The 20744-nt window shown below is 29.8% G+C and overlaps 2 protein-coding genes across 2 annotated transcripts in view; both read left to right on the top strand.

The window, feature by feature from the left end:
* The window catches only part of LOC133328936 (coiled-coil domain-containing protein CG32809-like), a 53390-nt gene extending 36163 nt beyond the window's left edge, over positions 1-17227 (top strand). Inside the window, exons 14-20 of the mRNA XM_061537443.1 lie at positions 417-479; positions 620-1079; positions 1136-1318; positions 4276-4369; positions 11051-11094; positions 16906-17028; positions 17094-17227. Coding sequence (XP_061393427.1) covers positions 417-479; positions 620-1079; positions 1136-1318; positions 4276-4369; positions 11051-11094; positions 16906-16984 — 923 coding nt within the window. The 3' untranslated portion in view covers positions 16985-17028; positions 17094-17227. The remainder of the gene's footprint in view (positions 1-416; positions 480-619; positions 1080-1135; positions 1319-4275; positions 4370-11050; positions 11095-16905; positions 17029-17093) is intronic.
* On the top strand, positions 17024-18113 carry LOC133328931 (coiled-coil domain-containing protein CG32809-like). The gene is made up of 2 exons (XM_061537439.1): positions 17024-17028; positions 17126-18113. The coding sequence occupies exons 1-2, from the start codon at positions 17024-17026 to the stop codon at positions 18111-18113; spliced, it is 993 nt and encodes a 330-aa protein (XP_061393423.1).
* The last annotated feature ends 2631 nt before the right edge of the window (positions 18114-20744 follow it).

Below are 20744 nucleotides of genomic sequence, written 5' to 3'. Positions count from 1 at the left end.
ATTCCACTTGGACTTTCTGGCATAAATCTGTACTTTTTATACTCGTATTTCTATTCTGCATGTTCAAATTCTTCTTATTTTCCGTTTTAACTACATATTTTTATTATTTGCCATAAAGGTATCCGTACCGAACTAAGACCCCCTCTTTTAGTAGTTTTGGACCCCATTAAAAAAACCTAACCACACTGCTTTAAATTTCCAAGAAGAAAATATCCGCTTCTTTTGTAGCTTCAAGTTTTGAATTTCTATGCCTCTACCCCTTCTGAAAAATCAACTTCTAAACGTAGTTTTTGTGCATGCCTTATTCCGACCCTTGTCAGTGTTCTGAAACCATAATTTAAAATTTTCAAAAATAATAATAATGTGTTTTATAAAAACAAAAACAACAACACTTCAATGTTTGTGAACATGTAAAGCTGATACCAAGCCCACAAAACCAGCCATTAAGTCCTCCACTTTGCCAAGAACCTCATCACAAGGTAAGAGCCAAGGTTAATATCGACCATGAATGACACGCCTATCTTTTGCACATAAAATTCTTGTGTGTAGAAGCTTCTAAGACCTCCTCTCCAATTGAATATCCAACTAACTCTACATATTTTCTCTCTCCTCCCTCTAGAACGTGATCGCCTTAAACCGCCACCACCTCCCAAACCCATGGTATTGGCCCAAACGGCCCACAACAATTATCGGGCCGATATTGCTCTGGCCCCTGAGGTCTATAATCATTTAAGGGGTCTGCAAAAGAAAGCCAAAGATTTAAGAACCGAAGTGAGAACACTGAGGAGGTTGTCTCAGGCCCAAGCCGTGGCCGTCCGTGAAGATATTAAAAGTACATTTATGCGTATTCGTGCCACCCTCTTGGCCAGCAGCGGTAGTATATGGGGTCATCAGGATCAAGATGCAACGAGAATATCACGTGAGGAGGAGCTGTACAAACAGGAGGTAATACGTTTGGAAAAAGATTTAAGTGATTTGGAATCATCGGTGGAGAGTCTAAGAGGAGAGGTTATTAATCGTAGGACAAGAGTTAATATGACAGCGGTGGAGGATATGGCTTTGGTCCTGAGCAGAGCTAGGTGAGTTGGGTAGCATTTTTTTTAATAAATTTGATTAATGAATTGATTTTTTTCAGTAAAACCGTTGCCGAACTAAAAATGAAATTCCCCGCCTTGTCCAATGGCCTGCGCTGTATTTTATCGAATGAAATGGAAAAAGTCGTCAGAGAAGAAAAGTTCCTAAAAGAAGAACCCGATCGCTTGGAATCGGCATTGCGTCGGTGCAAAAAGTTAACTGGTACTTTGGTGACATTGAAGAGGTGAGTGATTTTTGTTTTTAGAATTAAATTTAGGCCTTGAAATTGCAAACAAAAATTGACGGAACATTTTTCAGATTTTGAGTATTTGTATATTTTTGGCTATATCTTAGTTATTGGTTAAGATAGAGCTATGTTTTTTATATCAATATGAAAATCAAGTCCTCTACTTTCAATGGTGTTCGAGCGGAAAATGCATAGCTGCAACGTAAATAGGAATTTTAGGGCAGATAATACCGAATTGCTATGAAATGTGACAGAACATTTTGCAGATTTCCAGTATTTGTATATTTGTGGCTATATCTCTGATATTTGTTAAGCTACAGCTATATATTTTATATCAGTGTGAAGTTCAAGTTCTCTATTTTCAAGTTAGTTCTATTCAAAAATACCTATCTGCAATATAATTATGATTTTTGGCAGATAATATAGTATTGATAACAAATGTGACAGCTTTTGAGTATTTATATCATTTTAACGATATCTCGGGTATTTGTTAAGCTACAACTATATATTTTACATCAATGTAAAGTTCAAGTCCTCTGCTTCGAATATTGTTCGGAGCAAAAGTACGTATCTGTAACATAATTATGAATTTTTGGGCAGATAATACTAACGCAAAACACTTAAATTTAGGGTAGCACACGGCGTATGACTATTGTCGTAAGTCATACGCCCTCTGGTAAAAAGACGAGGGAATGAATATCTATGGAAGCATGTGTTTAGCCTCAAAGAATCCGAGTAGGAAATTAGACACGTATTATAAATGTCTACCATTAGGCTGGAAAAATATAAATAAAAGAATTCGACTAAAGGGGTAGCTGAAAAATGTGACATTTTCAGATTTAAAGTATTTGTATCATGTTGGCGATATCTCTAGGAGGTCTTAAGCTCCAGCTATATTTTGTATATCAATGTAAAGCTGAAGTCCTCTACTTTCATCTATGTTCTGACCAGAAATGCCCAGCTGCAACACAAATATGAATTTCTGGGCAGATAATATTGTATAGTTACAAAAATATGACAGATTTTGAATATTTATATCATTTTGGGGATATCTCCGATATTGCTAAAGCTATGGCTATATATTTTATATCAATTTAAAGATTAAGTTCTCTACTTTCAATGTGGTCTTGGGCAAAAAACACATCTCTAACACCAATATAATTTTGGGACAAATAATACTAACGCAATGCATTTAAATCTAGTGTACCACACGGCGTATGACTGTTGTCATAAATCATACGCCCTCAGGACGAAAATAAACGACGGAATATTTATGGAGGGTGATTTTTAGCCCCAAAAAAACCGAATCAGATATTAGCCACATATTTATAATGTCTACCATTATACAAATATACAGAAAAGTCTTCGACTAAAAATATGAGGTAACATTTTGCAGATTTAGATTATGTGTATACTTTTGTCAATATCTCGGGTACATGGTAAGCTACAGCTAAGTATTTTATATACATATAAAGCTGAAGACCTCTACTTTCATCTATGTTCTGATAAAGAATGCCTAGCTGCAACACCAATATCAATTTCTGGACAGTTAATATTGTATAGCTAAAACATCTGACAGATTTTAAATATTTATATCATTTTGGGGATATCTCATTTTGTGGATATCTCTCTCAAATATTTATGGAGGGTGATTTTTAGCCTCAGAGAATTCGAAGCAGGTATTAGGCACATATTTATAATGTCTACAACTAGGTTGAAAAATATACAGTAAAGAATTCGACTAAAAATTTGAGGTAACATTTTGCACTATACTTTTCTCAATATCTCGGGTACTTGGTAAGCTATAGCAAAATATTTTATATAAATGTAAAGCTTAAGTCCTCAAATTTCATTCAAAATTTGACCTAAAATGTCTAGCTGCTACACAGATATGAATTTCTAGCCAGTTAATATTGTATAGCTAAAACATGTGAAAGATTTTAAATATTTATATCATCTTGTGAATACCTCTGATATTTATAAAGCTACGGCTATATATTATATATCAATTTGAAGATTAAGTTCTCTACTTTCAATGTTATTTTGTTCTAAAATACATTTCTGCAACACAAATCTGATTTTTGGGGCAAATAATACTAACGCAAAGTATTTCAAGTTAGTATGCCACACTTTGAGTATTTGTATAATGTTCCCCGTATATCTTATGTTTGTTGACCTACAACTATATTTTAGATATCAGTGTGAAGCTGAAGTCCTCTACTTCAAATGTTATTCAGGCTAAAAATACCCGGCTGCATCACAAATAGGATTTTAATGCCAAATAATACTGCCACAAAGTATTTTTATGGAGTGTGCCACATGGCGTATAACTATTGCCATAAGTCATACGCCTCTTAACCTCAATAAGAAAGTAGACCAATTTCTTGCCTACTTCTAGGCGAAGAACTTCATTAATTTAAAATCATTTTTTATTACCAGAAACCCATTATTTTAGACCAAATACTTACCCTTTAACTCATAAGATCTACAAAGTCACAAAATATCAAATTTTTGGAAGATTTACTAGTGTCTTGTTATTGTTATTGTTTTTTTAATTAATTTATTTATTTTTTCTCATCCAATTTCAATCGAATACTTTATGAGAATTTTTATGTGCAATGAAATTTAATTTCATATTCATTTTGTGGTGGCCTTGCCGTACGCAATTTTGTATGTCGTTTCATGTCAAAACAACTTATTCATGTGTCGGATTAAAACAGTTAGTCTTCAGCAGACAATTACTGATTGATTGCAATTGAAATCAAACAGAAAAAATCATGAATTAACACAAAGTTTGACTTTTAAATTAAAATTGAAATCATGGGAAACAAAAAAAAGCAAGTCACCTTTGCCCCATGGCATTGCAGGTTAATTAGGGTCTTGTATTTCATGAAGATGATTTGCCTAACAGATAATTAAAATTAATTTCTGGAAATTTCTTTCTTCACTTGCAGATTGGCCAGTGTCCAAGAACAACGTTTACCACCCACTGAGCCGCCAATTAATGAAGATCCACCCCGTTCCGCTGATGTACCCGTACCCGATAAGGTAAGTTTAGTTGTAGCTCAACATACGAACACAGTGCATAGTCTTTTCACATACAGACACTCACACACAGTAACACTTACACACACCCAGCAAAAACCGAAAATGCTGACTTAGCCAAAATTCCCAACTATTTCACTGCCCCCCAAACCCCCTTAGCCCCCCTTAACCTATAAAAAAAACAGAAAGCACTTCACTTTTAGAGGCTTTTTTCAAAAACTAAACCAAACAAATTTGAAACCAAAACAACAACAACCAACAAAAAAATAAATGCTAATCAACAACAAAAATACATTATAGTTTGATTTGATTTTGCATTAAAACGTAATTTTTAAAACCATTTATATAGTTGAACAGATTAGTTAACCCATAATTAAGCTAAACTGAATTTTTTACCACCATGAAGTTGAAATTTTATTTTCTTCTTTTTTTTTGAGTTACAAATTTTATGATTTCCGTTTCTTGTTGGAATTTGGGTTTCTAAAAAGACTGAAATTTCCCAAAAAATATATTTCAAATATCCTTGGTTAATTTTTGATTTTTGTTGTTATAATTAATTTACTAAGTAGAAAGCTACAGTTATAACCAACCGATAAAATTCCCATATACTTTTTCCACAAACCAGAATTTTTTGTTTTTTTTCCAAAACCAAACCTATAATTATTTAAATTAGATCTGTGTGTATATACATAACCTAAAACAAAATTTTATTTAATATACAAAAAAATATATAAAAAATATACAGTGGCTCAGGGTTATAATGAATTTTTGAGAAATTCTTAAAAAATTATAAATATTATATATTTATTAAAATTATTTTTTAAAAATTAAAACATAATGAAAATTTAAAAAAAAAATTAAATATTTAATTGTTAGAAAATAATAATAAAGAAATAAATTAATGAAATTATAAATCGTCCATAATAGTGCCTTCTGGAGCCAATGGAGGACCTAAGGGTCTTTTATAGTTCGTAGTAGATTTTGTAGATTTTTAATATTTGTATATGTCAGATATCTTTGGAATTTGTTAAGCTACAGCTATATATTTCATACCTATGTGCAGATTAAGTTCTCCACTTTCAATGTTGTTCCAAACAAAAATACCTAGCTTTAGCCTAAACATGATTTATTTGATCGATAATATTGTATAGCTAACAAATTTGACAGATGTTGAGTATTTGCAGCATTTTGGCGATATCTCGAATAATTGTTAAGCTGCAGCTACATATTTTATATCAATATAAAGATCGAATTCTCCACTTTTAATGTTCTTCCGAACAAAAATACCTAGCTTTAGCCTAAACATGATTTACGTGGCAGATAATATTGTATAGCTAACAAATGTGACAGATTTTGAGTATTTGTATCATTTTGCCGATATCTCGGATAATTGTTAAGCTGCAGCTATATATTTTATATCAATATAAAGATCGAATCCTCTACTTTTAATTTTGTTCCGAGCAAAAATATCTAGCTTTAGCCTAAACATGATTTACGTGGCAGATAATATTGTATGGCTAACAAATATGACAGATTTTGAGTATTTGCAGCATTTTGGCGATATCTCGAATAATTGTTAAGCTGCATCTATATATTTTATATCAATATAAAGATCAAATTCTCTTCTTTTAATATTGTTCTGACCAAAAATGTCTAGCTGTAACACAAATCTTAATTTTCGGGCAAATAATACCGATTTGCTATATAATATGACGGAAAATGTAGCAGATTTCCAGTATTTGTATATTTTTGGCGATATCTTTGGTATTTGTTAAGCTACAGCTACATATCTTATATCAGTGTGAAGTTGATGTCCTTTATTTTCAACTTACTTCTGCCTGAAAATACCTACCGATAACATAATTATGATTTTTTTGGCAAATAATAAAGTATTGATAACAAATGTGTCAGATTTTGAGTATTTGTATTATGTTAACGATATCTCGAATATTTGTTAAGCTACAGCTATATATTATATATCGATGTGAAGTTCAAGTCCTCTTCTTTCAATGTTGTTCTGAGCAAAAGTACCTAGCTTCAATAGATTTATGCATTTTTGGGCAGATACTACTAACGCAATGTACTTAAGTTTAGTGTACCACATGGCGTATGACTTACGACAGCAGTCATACGCCCTCCATACTCCAAAGAAGACCCATGTGCTTACTATAGCTCGTGGAGGGATATCTATACTCAAATATTCTGAGACTGGATATATAAGTGGGTCTTTTCCTATAATTTTAAACATATATAAATCAAATATATAAATATATTTGAAAAATATTATAATAAAAATCTAAGAAAATTAATTAATAATATATAACAAAATATAAATAAATTAAGTAGATTTTGAAATAATGTTTAAATAATGTTTTAATTCTTTAAATGATAATAATAAACTAAATAATTCCTTATAACAAAAATAAGTCATTATGGCCCTGTTCCACTGCCCATTGGTTAATCTAAGTATTGTATTTTTGAAATTGAGTTAATGAAATTTGAAATATTTGTTTAATTTAAAAGGATACAATATCAAAATTATTATACATTTTAAATTTATAGTTTTTATACAAAAAAATTATATATTATTATTAAAAAAAAATATTTTTATTAAAAAAATTATTTTTTAATTAAATAACTCATATTTTTATTAAAGAAATATTTATTGTACTTTAAAAAATTTTAAATCTTCAGTTAATTATACCTATGTTGCAATTGGCCATAAAATTTTATGTTGACTTTCAAATAATTTAATTTCAATAATTTTAATTTTTCCCTTAACCTCTCTTCATTCAAAAGAAAAAAATAAAATCAAAATATCGTAAAGCAAAAACAACAACAAAAAATATCATTGGTGATTTTTATGCTTTAGGTTAATTTTTTATGTTTTATTTTTTTCTGTTACTCTCCCTCATTCAACAACAAGTTTCAAAGAAACGCTTCACCGATTCTTCAGCTAGTTTATAAATCAAAAAAGAAGAAAAACAAAAACTAACAAAAAATTCAAAACTAGAAAAATATCTAAAAGAAATAAACATATAAAAAACGTCTCAAAACTATTAGAGCAAGAAAAAGAACAAACACCACAATTTTGTAGTCAGTTTCGTTTTCAAAGTTTTTCATTTTTTTACAAAAAATCAATGAACAGAATCGGTGCAATCTTATCATTCGAAGACATCATTAGACGCAGAACAGTAATTATTTATTGCATTTTGTTTTAAATTAAAAAACAACAACAGTAACTACATCAAGTCAATTTACAAGGGGAGCCAAATTTGAAGTAACGCAACGCAGGAAGTTAACTGGAGGTTAAACGGAGCGTATTACGTTGGCTTAAAATTTTAAGTCAAGCGATGAAAATGTAGAATTTAAACTCAATGATGTATTTGATTAATTAAACACTTCTAGAATATTTTAAAAAATTTTGTTGCGTATTTAACTTAGACGAACATTTTCTCAGGTTTGAATTTAATTTTTAAACCTTGAAGTATTTTTTTTTTTATTATTGGGACCGATTTTTTTATTATAAATATTCCTGAGACGTTTTAATATTATTTTTGTTCATTTCTGGATTAAATTATTGCTAACGATAAACATTCTATGTACTGAAAACGAATACATTAGCCTGATTACAATGTTTTCTTATGTAAAACAAATTCCTCTATCATTGGAGTATTATTTTTATTTTGAAAAAAATTCTCTCAGACTGAGGGAATGACTGGTTGTGAAAAACTCCGCATGCATCGCATATGAAATATGACCTCACGAGTTCCATTTTGGTTTTCTATTAATAAAAAGGCTTCATTCTTTGAGCGTCTAAAATAAAATCTCCCACCAAAAATTCTCTCAAGGTACTAATATGTTGTATTATAAAAACAATCCCTCACGTCTTCAGAATAATTTTTCCAAGCGGAAAATATTATTGAGGCCAAGCGGCCCTCAATAATATGTTTGAACTGTTTTTATATCATACACAACTATGATGTCGGGGTATTACAGCTTTGTGCAGTTCCATTAGTTGGTAACGCCGCGAAATATTGGTCCCAGACTCACCTTTAAGTATACCGATCATCATACCTCGACTAGCTGAGTCGATCTAGTTATGGATCAATATTCACGAAATTTTGCACATAGGATGGGTTCGGGCCAATGAAGACCCCTATTGTTTTCGGTAAATATTTAGGGGATGAAATGGAACAAAAACTTTATTTTGTCTGTATTTCTGGCAGCTCTAGAGACTGCAATTATAACACAGAGGAAGGGGTCTGACCATAGAATTAGAATGAAATGATGAAATTCCGGTCAAGGACAACGCCTATAATTTTCAATGATGTTGGGATGGTATTTGGGGGTGCAATGAACCCAATTTTTTATTTTGGTCAGATTTTCTAGTTCTTGGGGACATTACTATATGAAGAACGCTATGAAGGGCATTATACCACGATGAAGGGTATCTGACCAAATATTTTGAACGGCTGTTAAGATGATGATTGGTCACTATTCCGACGGTCCAATCAAACAAAACCTAAAGTGACAAAATTTTGATTTTCTGTCGTAAATGTTCTCATCGGGAAAACAAAGCAAATACCGCATAAAATTTGATTTTCGTGGTAGTTGTGTAGGGTATCATATGGTCGGCCGTTCGACTATATAGCGCCGCTCAGTAGTTTTTAGCATATTTTCTTGTTTCAGAAACTCTCTGACATAGAAGTTGAATTTTTCTTCAGTTTTCTCAAGTGTTGGAAATAAATAAATGGGCTCAGAGGACGATTTTTTCTTTGGCATTCCGTACTCAAGGCACATGGGGTCTGCCTTGAGTACGGAATGGGCTTTTCCTATTATGTCATCAGTTTCGGACAACTTATTTTCAAAAATCTGGACTCTTTTACATTAAAGAACAAATTCTCAGTCCTTAGGCTAGGATAATATTTTTATTTAAGAAAATGTCTATAAAACCTGATATTTTATTTTTAGAGAAAAATTCCCTCAGAAATCGAATTTTTTGGGATACCAGCCTTTTTCTAAAGCCTCCGAAAAGTTATCAGCGCTGGTTAACCAATTTTTTCATCTAGAGGAATATCCTCAGATCGAAATGCCTTAAGGATGAATTCTTTTTTGGGATGTCAGCCTTTTTTCTAAAGCCTCGGAAAAGTTAAGAAACTTCGGAATTCATAGGTTAATATTCTTTTTTGGGATGTCAGCCTTTTTCTAAAGCCTCCGAAAAGTTATGCGTTATCCTTAAAAAACTTCAGAATTCCTAGGTTAATATTAACGAGATGTCATTTTCTACTGCATTTTTTTATAAGAAAAGAGCTCAGGTACTGAGTCAAAAACTATTTGTCAAGGGAGTGAGGGATTTTTTCCTATAAAAATTCATGAAATTTGTCCCACCATAGATTTAAGAAAACGTCCTTCATAGGTATTATCGATCTAGGAACTCTACCACAATAGAAAAATACTCCAAGGCTCATAGATTCGTATTAAAAGATATTCTAAATTTTTCTGACAATTTTCTTAAATTTTTAAGGAAATAAATTCTACAGAAAAAATACCCCGAACAACTATTTTTTTTCAATAAAACAAATTATTTTCTACAGCTGGACTCAAATTATTATAGGCTTTCCTCGTATATTGTTATTAATTATTGTTAAATGTGTTATAGAAATCCATTATTTTTATATGAACTATATGACTTTATTTAACATGCTATGGAATGTCCGATTGGGCCAAATATGCAAATCTTCTATACAGCAACTTTGATCAAATTGCACTTGTATTTTTTTAGAAAAAAAAACGTTCGCTATTTGGGAACACATGTCGGACGTGTTGGTTACTTCTATTAAATCACTTCTGTTGCTCTGAAGATTTTGTCCTTTAAAAGTCGACATGCTCTTTGTAGAGTTTGAAGCCCTTTGAGGTCAATAAATAAACCATTCGAAGCCCTTCAAATCCAAGATTATTTGACTTTTTTGTGGAAACCTGAAAGTATGCAAAAGTATATTTCTGTATTTTATACTAAAATAAATGCCCTTTTTCTGTATTTTTTAAATAATTATACTTTGAAGTTTTATTATTTTTGCGCCCATAAGTATACCACGTTTTTGAACTAGCAGCCGTTTAAGTATTTTCAATAGGAGCTATTTATCTCAATTTGGCTCCCCTTAATTTTCAAAAAGAGTTTATTATTTAGACAATTTATTTCCATTAAATCAGTATAATTAGGACGTCATTGTATTAATCAAAACAATTAAAAATCAATCAAAATCAATTAGCAAACGAATCGAATCAAAAGAAAACAGATGAAAAAACCAATCAAAAATTGTTATCCTCTCTTTTCTCTCTTTCTCATTCTACTACTACTACTATTACTTACAACCAATCAACAACAACCAACCAACTACTACTTTTTTAATCTCTTTATGACCTATCATCATAACAACAAACTACTACTACAACAACAACAAAAAACTCTCTCCCCCTCTCTGTCTCTCTACAACAAAGTTTAAATGTTGTTGCAGCATTGCGTGTTATAATTGACCTATAAAAAAATAAAATAAAATAAACCAAACCAAACAAAAATCAAACGTCTTTCTTTCTTTGCTTTTTTCGTTTCTCTTTTTTTTCTTTTGTTACCAACAACGATTCTTTTCTTTTTGACATTTCTTTTTTTGGTAATGCGTGTAGTTTAACTGGCGCTGGAGTTCAAACTTCAAAGAGGCAATCACTGAGTAATGATCCCCCACTTCTTTTTTGCTAAATAATTAAAAAAAAACAAAAACAATCACAAAAGATATAAAAATCTTTAAAAATATATAAACTTATTTTTAAGTTTCTTGGCGTTTGTTTTGTTTTCCATATTCTTCTTTTTGGACTTTGATTGTTAACACCACCCAACTACTTTTTTCTCTCTCTCTAAGCAACAAAACCAGAGAACCTAACAAACAAATTTTCTATTAAAACAATATTTAACTAACCGTATTCAAAAAATAAAAAATTAATATTAGATCACCAAAATCTATATAAATAACTATCTAAAGCTATATGAAAAAAAATAATAATTTAAAACAAATCTAGGTTGATGTTACAATAATGTAATATATTAACAAAAAAAAAAGAAAAACCAAAATCTTAACAAACTTTTTTCAAATTATTTATTTTTTTTTAATTAAAACGCTTGTTAATTGTCCTTTTTGGTTTATATAATTATTATGTTGATTTCAAATTTATTTTTATTAATGTCTTATTTTTTGTATTATTTTCATATAAGAAATTATGTATTTTTAAAAATTTACATTTCACATAATTGCATTATAAATGTTATTTTTTTATGTGCAATTAAAATGGCTTCTTAACTTTGTGTCATGTTTCAAAATTTTATTGATTTATTTATTGGTATATTTATAAACAAAAAATCGTCTAATAATTGGTCCATTAATATACATTATTCTCTCATCAAAGCAAGATCAATCAGTGTTCTTCATTAGCTCTCATCACTCTCACCATCATTACTCATCGTTTGCTCTCATTTATTATTATTATCACTCATGAACGCCATCATCGCATTACTCTACGTTACGTTACGATTGCGCACTAATTAGTCTTATAGTCTGATTAGAAAAACAGAAAATCAGAAAACATTCAGAAGATTTTCATAAAAAAAATTAAAAGAAATAAAATGATAATTAGAAAATATTCCAATCAGATAAAAATTATTTTTTTGTTATACACAAGACCACATATTTCGTCTGGGTATATTGAAATTTATACCATCTTCAAAAATCAATATTTTTCACATTGGGCGCCATCTGCTGGTTAAACATCGGTGTTAATATTAGGAAATCACTTTTTACAGACACAAACCGCAGCTGTGTTGCTGCTACTCGACCATACGTGGCGTTGTGGTTGCAAAGATCATTCCGAAATATAACGGAATATTCAGAGATGGAATACCACAAAATCTATTTCAAATGCGACCAAATGTAAAAAATTATGAAAAAAAATATTTCAAAAATTTCAATATTAAGTTTCATATAGGAGAACATATTTTATATATATCCAAGCATAAATAGGTCCCAAAAAATCTACGGATTCAGAAAGAAAAGATTTCAAAAAAATTTCAATAGATCAATAAGAAATTATTTTAAAAATATCCAAGTATGAGTAGGACCCATAAAAATATTTTTAAAAATATATGTTAATGTACATTTTAAAAAATCCACTCTAATGTAGGATTTTTGAAAAAAAAAAAACATTTTGCGGGTAATCTGGGATCCTAGAAACATATTTCTTAAAGATCCGGGAAAATTATTTAAAAATAATCTATTCTAATGTAAAATCAAGGGATCGTGGAATAAATATCTACATTTTAAAAACCTTTATAAAAACCTATTGAATACAAAACAAAATAATTATAAAAATGTCAAATTTGAAAGTGCAAGGAAGAATATTTAAATAAATCCTCACTTATGTAATATCCCGTTAAAATATTTTGCACATAATCGCCACTAATTTAGGATTCCATAATTCCAAAATCGAACTACATGTATCATACGGGAATAATAATATTTGAAAATTTAAACTCATTGGAACAAAAAGATATAGAAGATGCAGAGAATTAAACACTTAAAGAACCAGTGAAACGAGCAGTACAGTCAGACGGGTGGCTCTGTGATAACCTAAACAACTACCACTACATTACAACCTGTTAACCGATTTGGGGTCAACAGCTCATCTGGCATCTTTTTCGAATTAGGTTTTCCCGGAATGGATGCCATAAGATTCAAAATTTCCTGTATGATGTTCGGATTATAATTGTGTCCTCTAGATCGACTAGAAGACCAAAAATAATGTTTTCGGTCGATTTCATCCCCTAAATAGGGTCTGATCATCACTGAAAATTGTAAGCGTAGTCCTTAATCATAATAGGAACTTCGTGTAAAATTTCAAAACGCGACATTTCTTCTAATGATACTACTAAGCAATATCCGAATAGGTATATATAACTATTATATCTGATTACATATAGCCATATAATCGGTATGTATCAATTTAAAGGCCAAGTTCGATATACTCTCAACTTATCCAGTCTATGTCCTATATGTACGATATAACATGGAATTTTTCACACAAAAGTTTCGATTCATTTGACCCGCTAAATATTGAACATCGTGGAAACAGTCATACTTAGCCGTTGGCTCAATCACCTTCTCCGTGTAAAATTTTGTAAGGTTTGGATCATAAATGTGACGTCTAGACAACAAGAAACAAATAAAGTTTTTGGCCACTTCATACCCTAATATTAACCAAGCATTACCCAAAGCAATAGGCAAACTTCGTTTGTGTTCGGTTTTAATCACCGAAATATTCTCCAAAAATGACCAAATTGCTACATATCACATACAAACATCAATATCTTTACCATGTAATAATATGTCAGTGCAATATCAACTATAGACAATTTTAGTACAACTACATTAGCTATTAAGAAAAACCTGACTATTATTATGTAGATATCACCCCTGAAGATGCAATTTGATAATTGCGAAATATCGGGAAATATTTGAATAAATAAACTAATTTAACAGAAGACCTCAAGCTCAAAGAATCTCATTACCGGAATATCAACAAAAAAGGTTCAAAAAAACACTCAACATAAATATGCCAGAACTGTTACCTTATAGAGAACTTAAAACTAACATAAATAGCCCAATATTTTTTAAATTCAATTTTTCTATTATATAGCCAAGAGCCAGATCATATCTCTGATTTCCTTAACATGTTTAAAAATTTTAGTATCCTATAATAGAAGTTAAATTCTCGGAAAATACACAATAGTAGTCTTTGAAAATTAAGATTTATTAATTTTATGACAATTTTTACTGTAAGTTTATATTGAGTGTGTATAGATCGACCGACGTCTCTAGCATGAGAGCATAATTTGGAGTAAAACTGGGTACGTTTAATATTTTCTTTAGGAAATAACGCTTCAATTTATCTATCTCGTCGAAGTAAGAAAACCCCCAGGCTTCAGCCGCATATGATTGTATTGCCCTGCATACAGATTGATAGACATTCCATTTCATTTGAATATTAACTTCTTTTTTCCCCAGGAAGTTTTGCCAGGTCGAGTTTATAGCCATTTTTGACTGGCTTGTTCTGTTTTGAATGTGTTTTGAGAATGAAAGTTTTGGTGTGAAGGTAACGCCTAGATATTTGTATTCATTTGTAATTTTTATCTCGCTTCCACAGTACGACCATTTCTCACTTCTACTAAGTCGACCGCCATTTCGGAATACCAGAATTTCAGATTTTGCCATGTTAACAGTAAGATTCCAAATACGACAGTATTCTTCAAGATTGATTATCATGGACTGCAGAGTCGATATATCTTCCGACAGTATTACTATACCACATAACCTACGGTCTTAAATAATCACTCATATATTCAATAGTACAGCAAAGTACATACTCATTTGTCATTTTCATTTGTAAATTTTATCATTTCATCATTGTTTTCACCCACAACTGACACTTTAATAAATGTTGAATGTAATTAAATGGGAATTGGCATTATTAAATCATAATAATTAGTATTCAATGTGATATTTAGCATTGATGTTTTTAGTCGGTGAAGTTTTCTTAGGAAACGTGAATAGGTATAAATGTTAGAAGAAAATAAAAAAAAATTCAAAAGAGGAAATCATCAAACAAATTTTGGAAATCCTATGCTTAATCGAATGTATTCGAACATAGTAGTTGAATATTTTAAACAAAGCACAATAGAATGCATACTGATGCTGAACCTTACAATCTAAATTAAGTATTTTTATAAAACAAATATGATTTAAATTGTATAGACGTATATATTTGTTTAATGATTTCCTAGCAGTAAGAAACGGTCCTTCACTCTCTCCATCCATCTACCATTAACCATAAACTTTCCCTCACCGTCCACAATCCACAAAAGATATATTCGATTTTTTAGTTCTTAACTTTCGTAAATTTTTTGTTGTAGCTTCTCATGAAAAATTTGTTAATATGAAATTGACGGAATATATAATTTTTATTTTTTTTTATAATTTTTTCTTTTTTTAAAAATTATGTGGACCATAGTTATAATTTTTGTATATAATTAATTTTTGTAATTTTATATGTGCATGTGGAACTTTTTTGCATAGAAAAGCTTTTTCGAAGTCCCTTATTTCCAATGTGCTGAATTATTTATTGGATGTTTTTAATAGCTTGTTTTGACTGTGATTGGATTTATTTGTCTTGTTTTAACTGGATTGAAATTTCTTGTATTTTTTGTATATGACATATTGACAATATCTGTAGAAAGCTTTCATAATTTAAAAAAAAATCCAATATGAATGTTATAAATATTTTGTGTAAATTATGTACAGAAAGAATATGCTACAAACAAATTTGCTATAGTTAAGGATGTAAAATTAAAAAAAAATAACACTTAACGAAAAAATTGTGTAATTTAATTTCGGTGAGAAATGAAAAGCATAATCCAATATATAAGGTAAAAACTGCTACTACTCCCTGGATATTTGATATTGAATATAGAATATAAAGGTCTACGTTTTGATAGCACAAACAAATTATTTGGAGTACAACTTTCAGTTGTATCAAATATTTTTTTGCAACAAATATTTATAAATATTTAGATTTCTATAGAAGTCCCGCAGTCTTTGAATAATAAAATATCTTAAATGTTAATAATTACGCCTTCCACCACAAGATGACGTCTTTATTAAATTTGTACCCCGAATTATTCGGGAGTTTGGACATCCTTTCCGATTAATTTTTCATATTTTAAGTTTGCATTGATTGCCAAATTTTTCTACCAATATTCTGGAAAATCGGTCCCACTTTTGGTATAGCCCTCAGGCCGCCCGTTACTCTAATTTTTTGGTATTTTAGCCCCATTTTTCTAGCTGAGTGTTTGTGGTTTGGTATTATATTTTCTCCTGACAGCAATTTACTATAGAATAATTTCATTTAAAAGTTGCGATCGTTTTCCGGTATATTAAATTTTAACATCAAGGTGGAGGGCATAAATAGTTCGGCCCGGTCGAGTACGTTACTTTTTCCAAAAATAACAATTTTCCATCTCTGGGAAATGATAGCCTTTATGTGGTTACAGAGCCACCTAGCGGCATATGGTGCCGTGTTATATAATCTTCTCTTCGGGTGTATGTCTCTGCTAAGTCACTGTTTACCATTTCAACAGTAGATAGCCGCTGCAGATCATTCCTCCTGTCATCCGCATGGTGGTTTAAATTATGATCCACAAAAAAAAACTTTTTTATTAAAAATATTTGAATCCACAAGTTCCTCTCTCACCGAAAAAATTACGCAATTTTTTCAATATTTTTTCCAAAATCCTTGCAAATAATAAAATATTTATTCAACACGATTTTTTTTCCAATTTTATGTTACAATTCTATATTTTGATGGATATTTCTTTAAGAGAATAAAAATCCAAGAACGTTGATAATTTTATAAAAATAAAAAATATTTATTCCAATTAGCCAATCCCACAACCCCGGATGGGGACGTTCGCTGTCGGCGGGGGAGCCCCACCAGAAAACGCACTCGATGCTTTGTTAGATGAATTGAAGACATTTTCAAAGCCTCTAATAGCCAATAATGAGGTAAGAGAGCAAGAGAGGGAGTGAGGGAGGAATAGAAAAAAATTGGTCATTTTGTTTATTTGCAGAACCGACCCGATGATTCCACTTCCGATGACAGTACCCCTTTGGTACAAAGCACCGTAACCACCCAAATTTCCCAGGCCCATTTGTATAATCAAAACGAAGCCAATCTGGCCAATTGCATCAATGAACTAACGGCCCAGAATAATGTGGCCAATTCATCCACACCCAATGCCGTCAATAAACCCATACCAGTTGTACCCCTAATTACCGCATCCAATGTGTCCAGTTTGAGGCGTTTGCATTCGATGCCCACCCAATGTGAGGGTGATATTATACCCATACCGATAATGCGTACCGCTGTGGCCAAGCCACCGGTACCCGAACGTAATGCAGAGCTAATAATGAAGGTGGGTAAACGCATACCGCCACCACCACCACCTCGCACAAGTTCCCGTAGTCCCCTGGCCAGTCCCACAAGTCCAAATGTACCACAAATTATGCCGACGGTTAATGAGACGGAGGCAAAGGATGGTGCCAATGCTGCCATTGTGACGGCGGCGGCGGTGGCATCATCATCAGCCGCCGTTGACAGTGGCGGTGAAACGTCAAGCGGCAACGAATCTGGCAACGACAGCATGCAACGTCAGGTGGCCTTGGAGATGCGCCACCAGGAGTTACTCAAAAAGCAGAAGGTCCTACAGGAGCAGTATCAGCGTTTGCAGCAAATGAGCAAAATGCCCTCGGTTGATATGACAGCGGCGGCGGCAGCTGCTGCAGCATCGGCGGCTGGGGCACCAGTACCCCTACAAAAAATGGGCAGTGAATCGAATATCCAACAGAAAATTAGTTTAACTTTAACCCCAGCGGCTGGCGATAATGGTCAAGGTGGCAACACAACCACCACCACGCTGGGAGTGATTGCTCCCGGCAATGGTCCCTCTTCACTTGTGGCCAATGAGAAAATTATTTTGAATAGGGCCAATTCAACAAATGGTGGTACTACGGGAACGGTAACCAATACAGGCAGCAGCGGAACCAACACCACCACAACTAAACAGGTCTATGAAACGGAAATACTTTAACATAAAGCAAAATTAACCTGGAATGAAACCGCCATAGATATCTGAAGGAAAGAAGGAAGCATAGAATGATGGAAGGAATCAAGAAACGCATCGAAACGAAAAAATCGAACGAATTGACAAGGGAATCGAAAAATTATAGAAAAAAACTCAAACTCCCATAATAAATGGAACTCCCCCCTTTTTCAAAAAAAAGACAAACGACAACGGACTTTCTTAGCAAAAGATTTAAAAAAATGCAAAAAAAATATTTAAACACTAATTGTTAACTTAATTCATATACATTTTTTTATTTGTTAAAATTTATTTTTAAAATAAATTATAACCAAATTTTAAGGTGCACATTTTTTATATATAAAAAAAATTAAAAATATATGAATTAAAAAAAATATAATAAAATTATTAATTTTTAAAAAAGAATTATTTTTTTTAATAAAAAATATTTTTTTAATAAAAAAAATATTTGTTTTTAAATTATTTATTTAAAAAAATATATATTTGTTATTTAAAAAATTATATATTTGTTATTTAAAAAAATATATTTTTTTATTTAAAAACATAGTTTTATAAAAAAACAAAAAAAATAAATAAAAAAAATATTTTGAATAAAAAATATTTTTTTAATAAAAAACATTTTTTTTTTAATATTTTTTATTAAAAAAATATTTTTTTTTAATATTTTTTTAAAAAAAAATATTTTTTTTTTAATAAAAAAGTATTTTTTTAATAAAAAATATATTTTTTATTAAAAAAAATTACTTTTTATTAAAAAAAAAATTATGAAAAAAAATTTAAATAAAAAATATTTTTTTTAATAAAAAATAATTTTTTTTAATAAAAAATATTTTTTTTATATATTTTTTATTAAAAAAATAATTTTTTTAAAAAAAAATATTTTTTATTTAAAAAAAATTATTAAAAAAAATACTTTTTTAATAAAAATATTTTTTTCAATAAAAAATATTTTTTTTAATAATTTTTTTTAAATAAAAAATATTTTTTTTTTAAAAAAATATTTTTTATTATTTTTTATTTTTTTTAATAAAAAATATTTTTTTAATAAAAAATTATTTTTTTAATAAAAAATATATAAAAAAAATATTTTTTATTAAAAAAAATTATTTTTTATTAAAAAAAATATTTTTTATTTAAATTTTTTTTCATAATTTTTTTTTAATAAAAAGTAATTTTTTTTTTAATAAAAAATATATTTTTTATTAAAAAAAATACTTTTTTATTAAAAAAAATTATTTTTTTTAATAACATTTTTTTAATAAAAAATATATTTTTTATTATAAAAATACTTTTTTATTAAAAAAAATTATTTTTTATTAAAAAAAATATTTTTTGTATTTAATGTTTTTTCTTGTTATATAAAAATTTAAAATTTAATTATTTTTTTTAATAAAAAAATATATTTTTTTTAAATTTTTTTAATAAAAAATATTTTTTAATAAGAAATATATAATTTTCCTTTAATCCTTTATAAATATTAATTTTATCATTGTTATAAAGGCAAGCGTATTTTTAAATTAGCCAATATATAAATGTGCGTGTGTGTGTTTTAAAAAATGAAAATTTGTTCTTGAAATTTTTTTTCAAAATTTAATTTTTATTTTTTGCCCTCCCAAATCCATTCAACCAAACAAAAATACAGAAATAACTAATAAAACAAAAATTTTGATATAGAAAAAAATGGATACATATATGAAAGTTAACATATTGTGCACTCAAGTTTTTTGAACAACCAAAACAAGAAAAATAAAATGATGAACATAAAGATGAGGATGAGGAGGAAACGGAAACAGAATTAAGGAAAATAAAAATTAAGACAAACACATACTTACATACATAACAAAAATATATAAAATCAATACTCCATAATTTAAATATTTTAAAATATTCAAATTTACAAAAAAATGAGATAATTTTTTCTAGTAGAAAAAAAATATTGCATGGGATATTTTATATTACAGAAAAAATATTGTAAACTAGCATATGCCCGGCAACTTCGTTAGCGAATGTAGTAAATATTTAAACGTGCATTAACATCGACCATAAATTAAATTTGAGTACCATTTAGAACCAAATTTCATGATTAGAGCTCTAAAGGTTCACTCAAATCTTCCATTTAGCACACATTATTTCCTTAAGTACCCTGTTCAACCATCCAACAAAACTTCATGCATACCCCGATCCTACACCCCACAAAGATTCCAGATTCAAATTTCAGGACTACTCTATTGGTTCACACACAATTTAAATCGTACCAAATTTAGTACGCAGTAGAACGAATTTTCAAAACTTCCTAAATAACCCAATCCTTCAACTTCATCTAAGTTTCAGGATTCAAACTCTATCAGTTCACCCACAATTCTAATTGTACCAAAGTTAGTAGAAAGTAGTACGAATTTCCAGAACCTCCTTCTTACCCCAAACCCCACAGTGATCCAAAAATCCAAGTTTCAGGATTCCAACACTATCGGTTCCACCCACAATTTAAGTTGTACAAAATTTAGTACACATTAGTACCAATTTCCAAAACTTTCTACATACCCCAATCCTACTTCTCCACAGTGATCCCAATTCTATGTTTCAGGATTCCAACTCTTGTACCAAATTGTACCAAATTTA

Source organism: Musca vetustissima, unplaced genomic scaffold (assembly GCF_032173495.1).
Source record: "Musca vetustissima isolate MV318-11 ecotype Yass unplaced genomic scaffold, APGP_CSIRO_Mvet_v1 utg1456, whole genome shotgun sequence".
Taxonomy (NCBI): domain Eukaryota; kingdom Metazoa; phylum Arthropoda; class Insecta; order Diptera; family Muscidae; genus Musca; species Musca vetustissima.
This window is presented reverse-complemented; position numbering and strand designations above follow the sequence as displayed.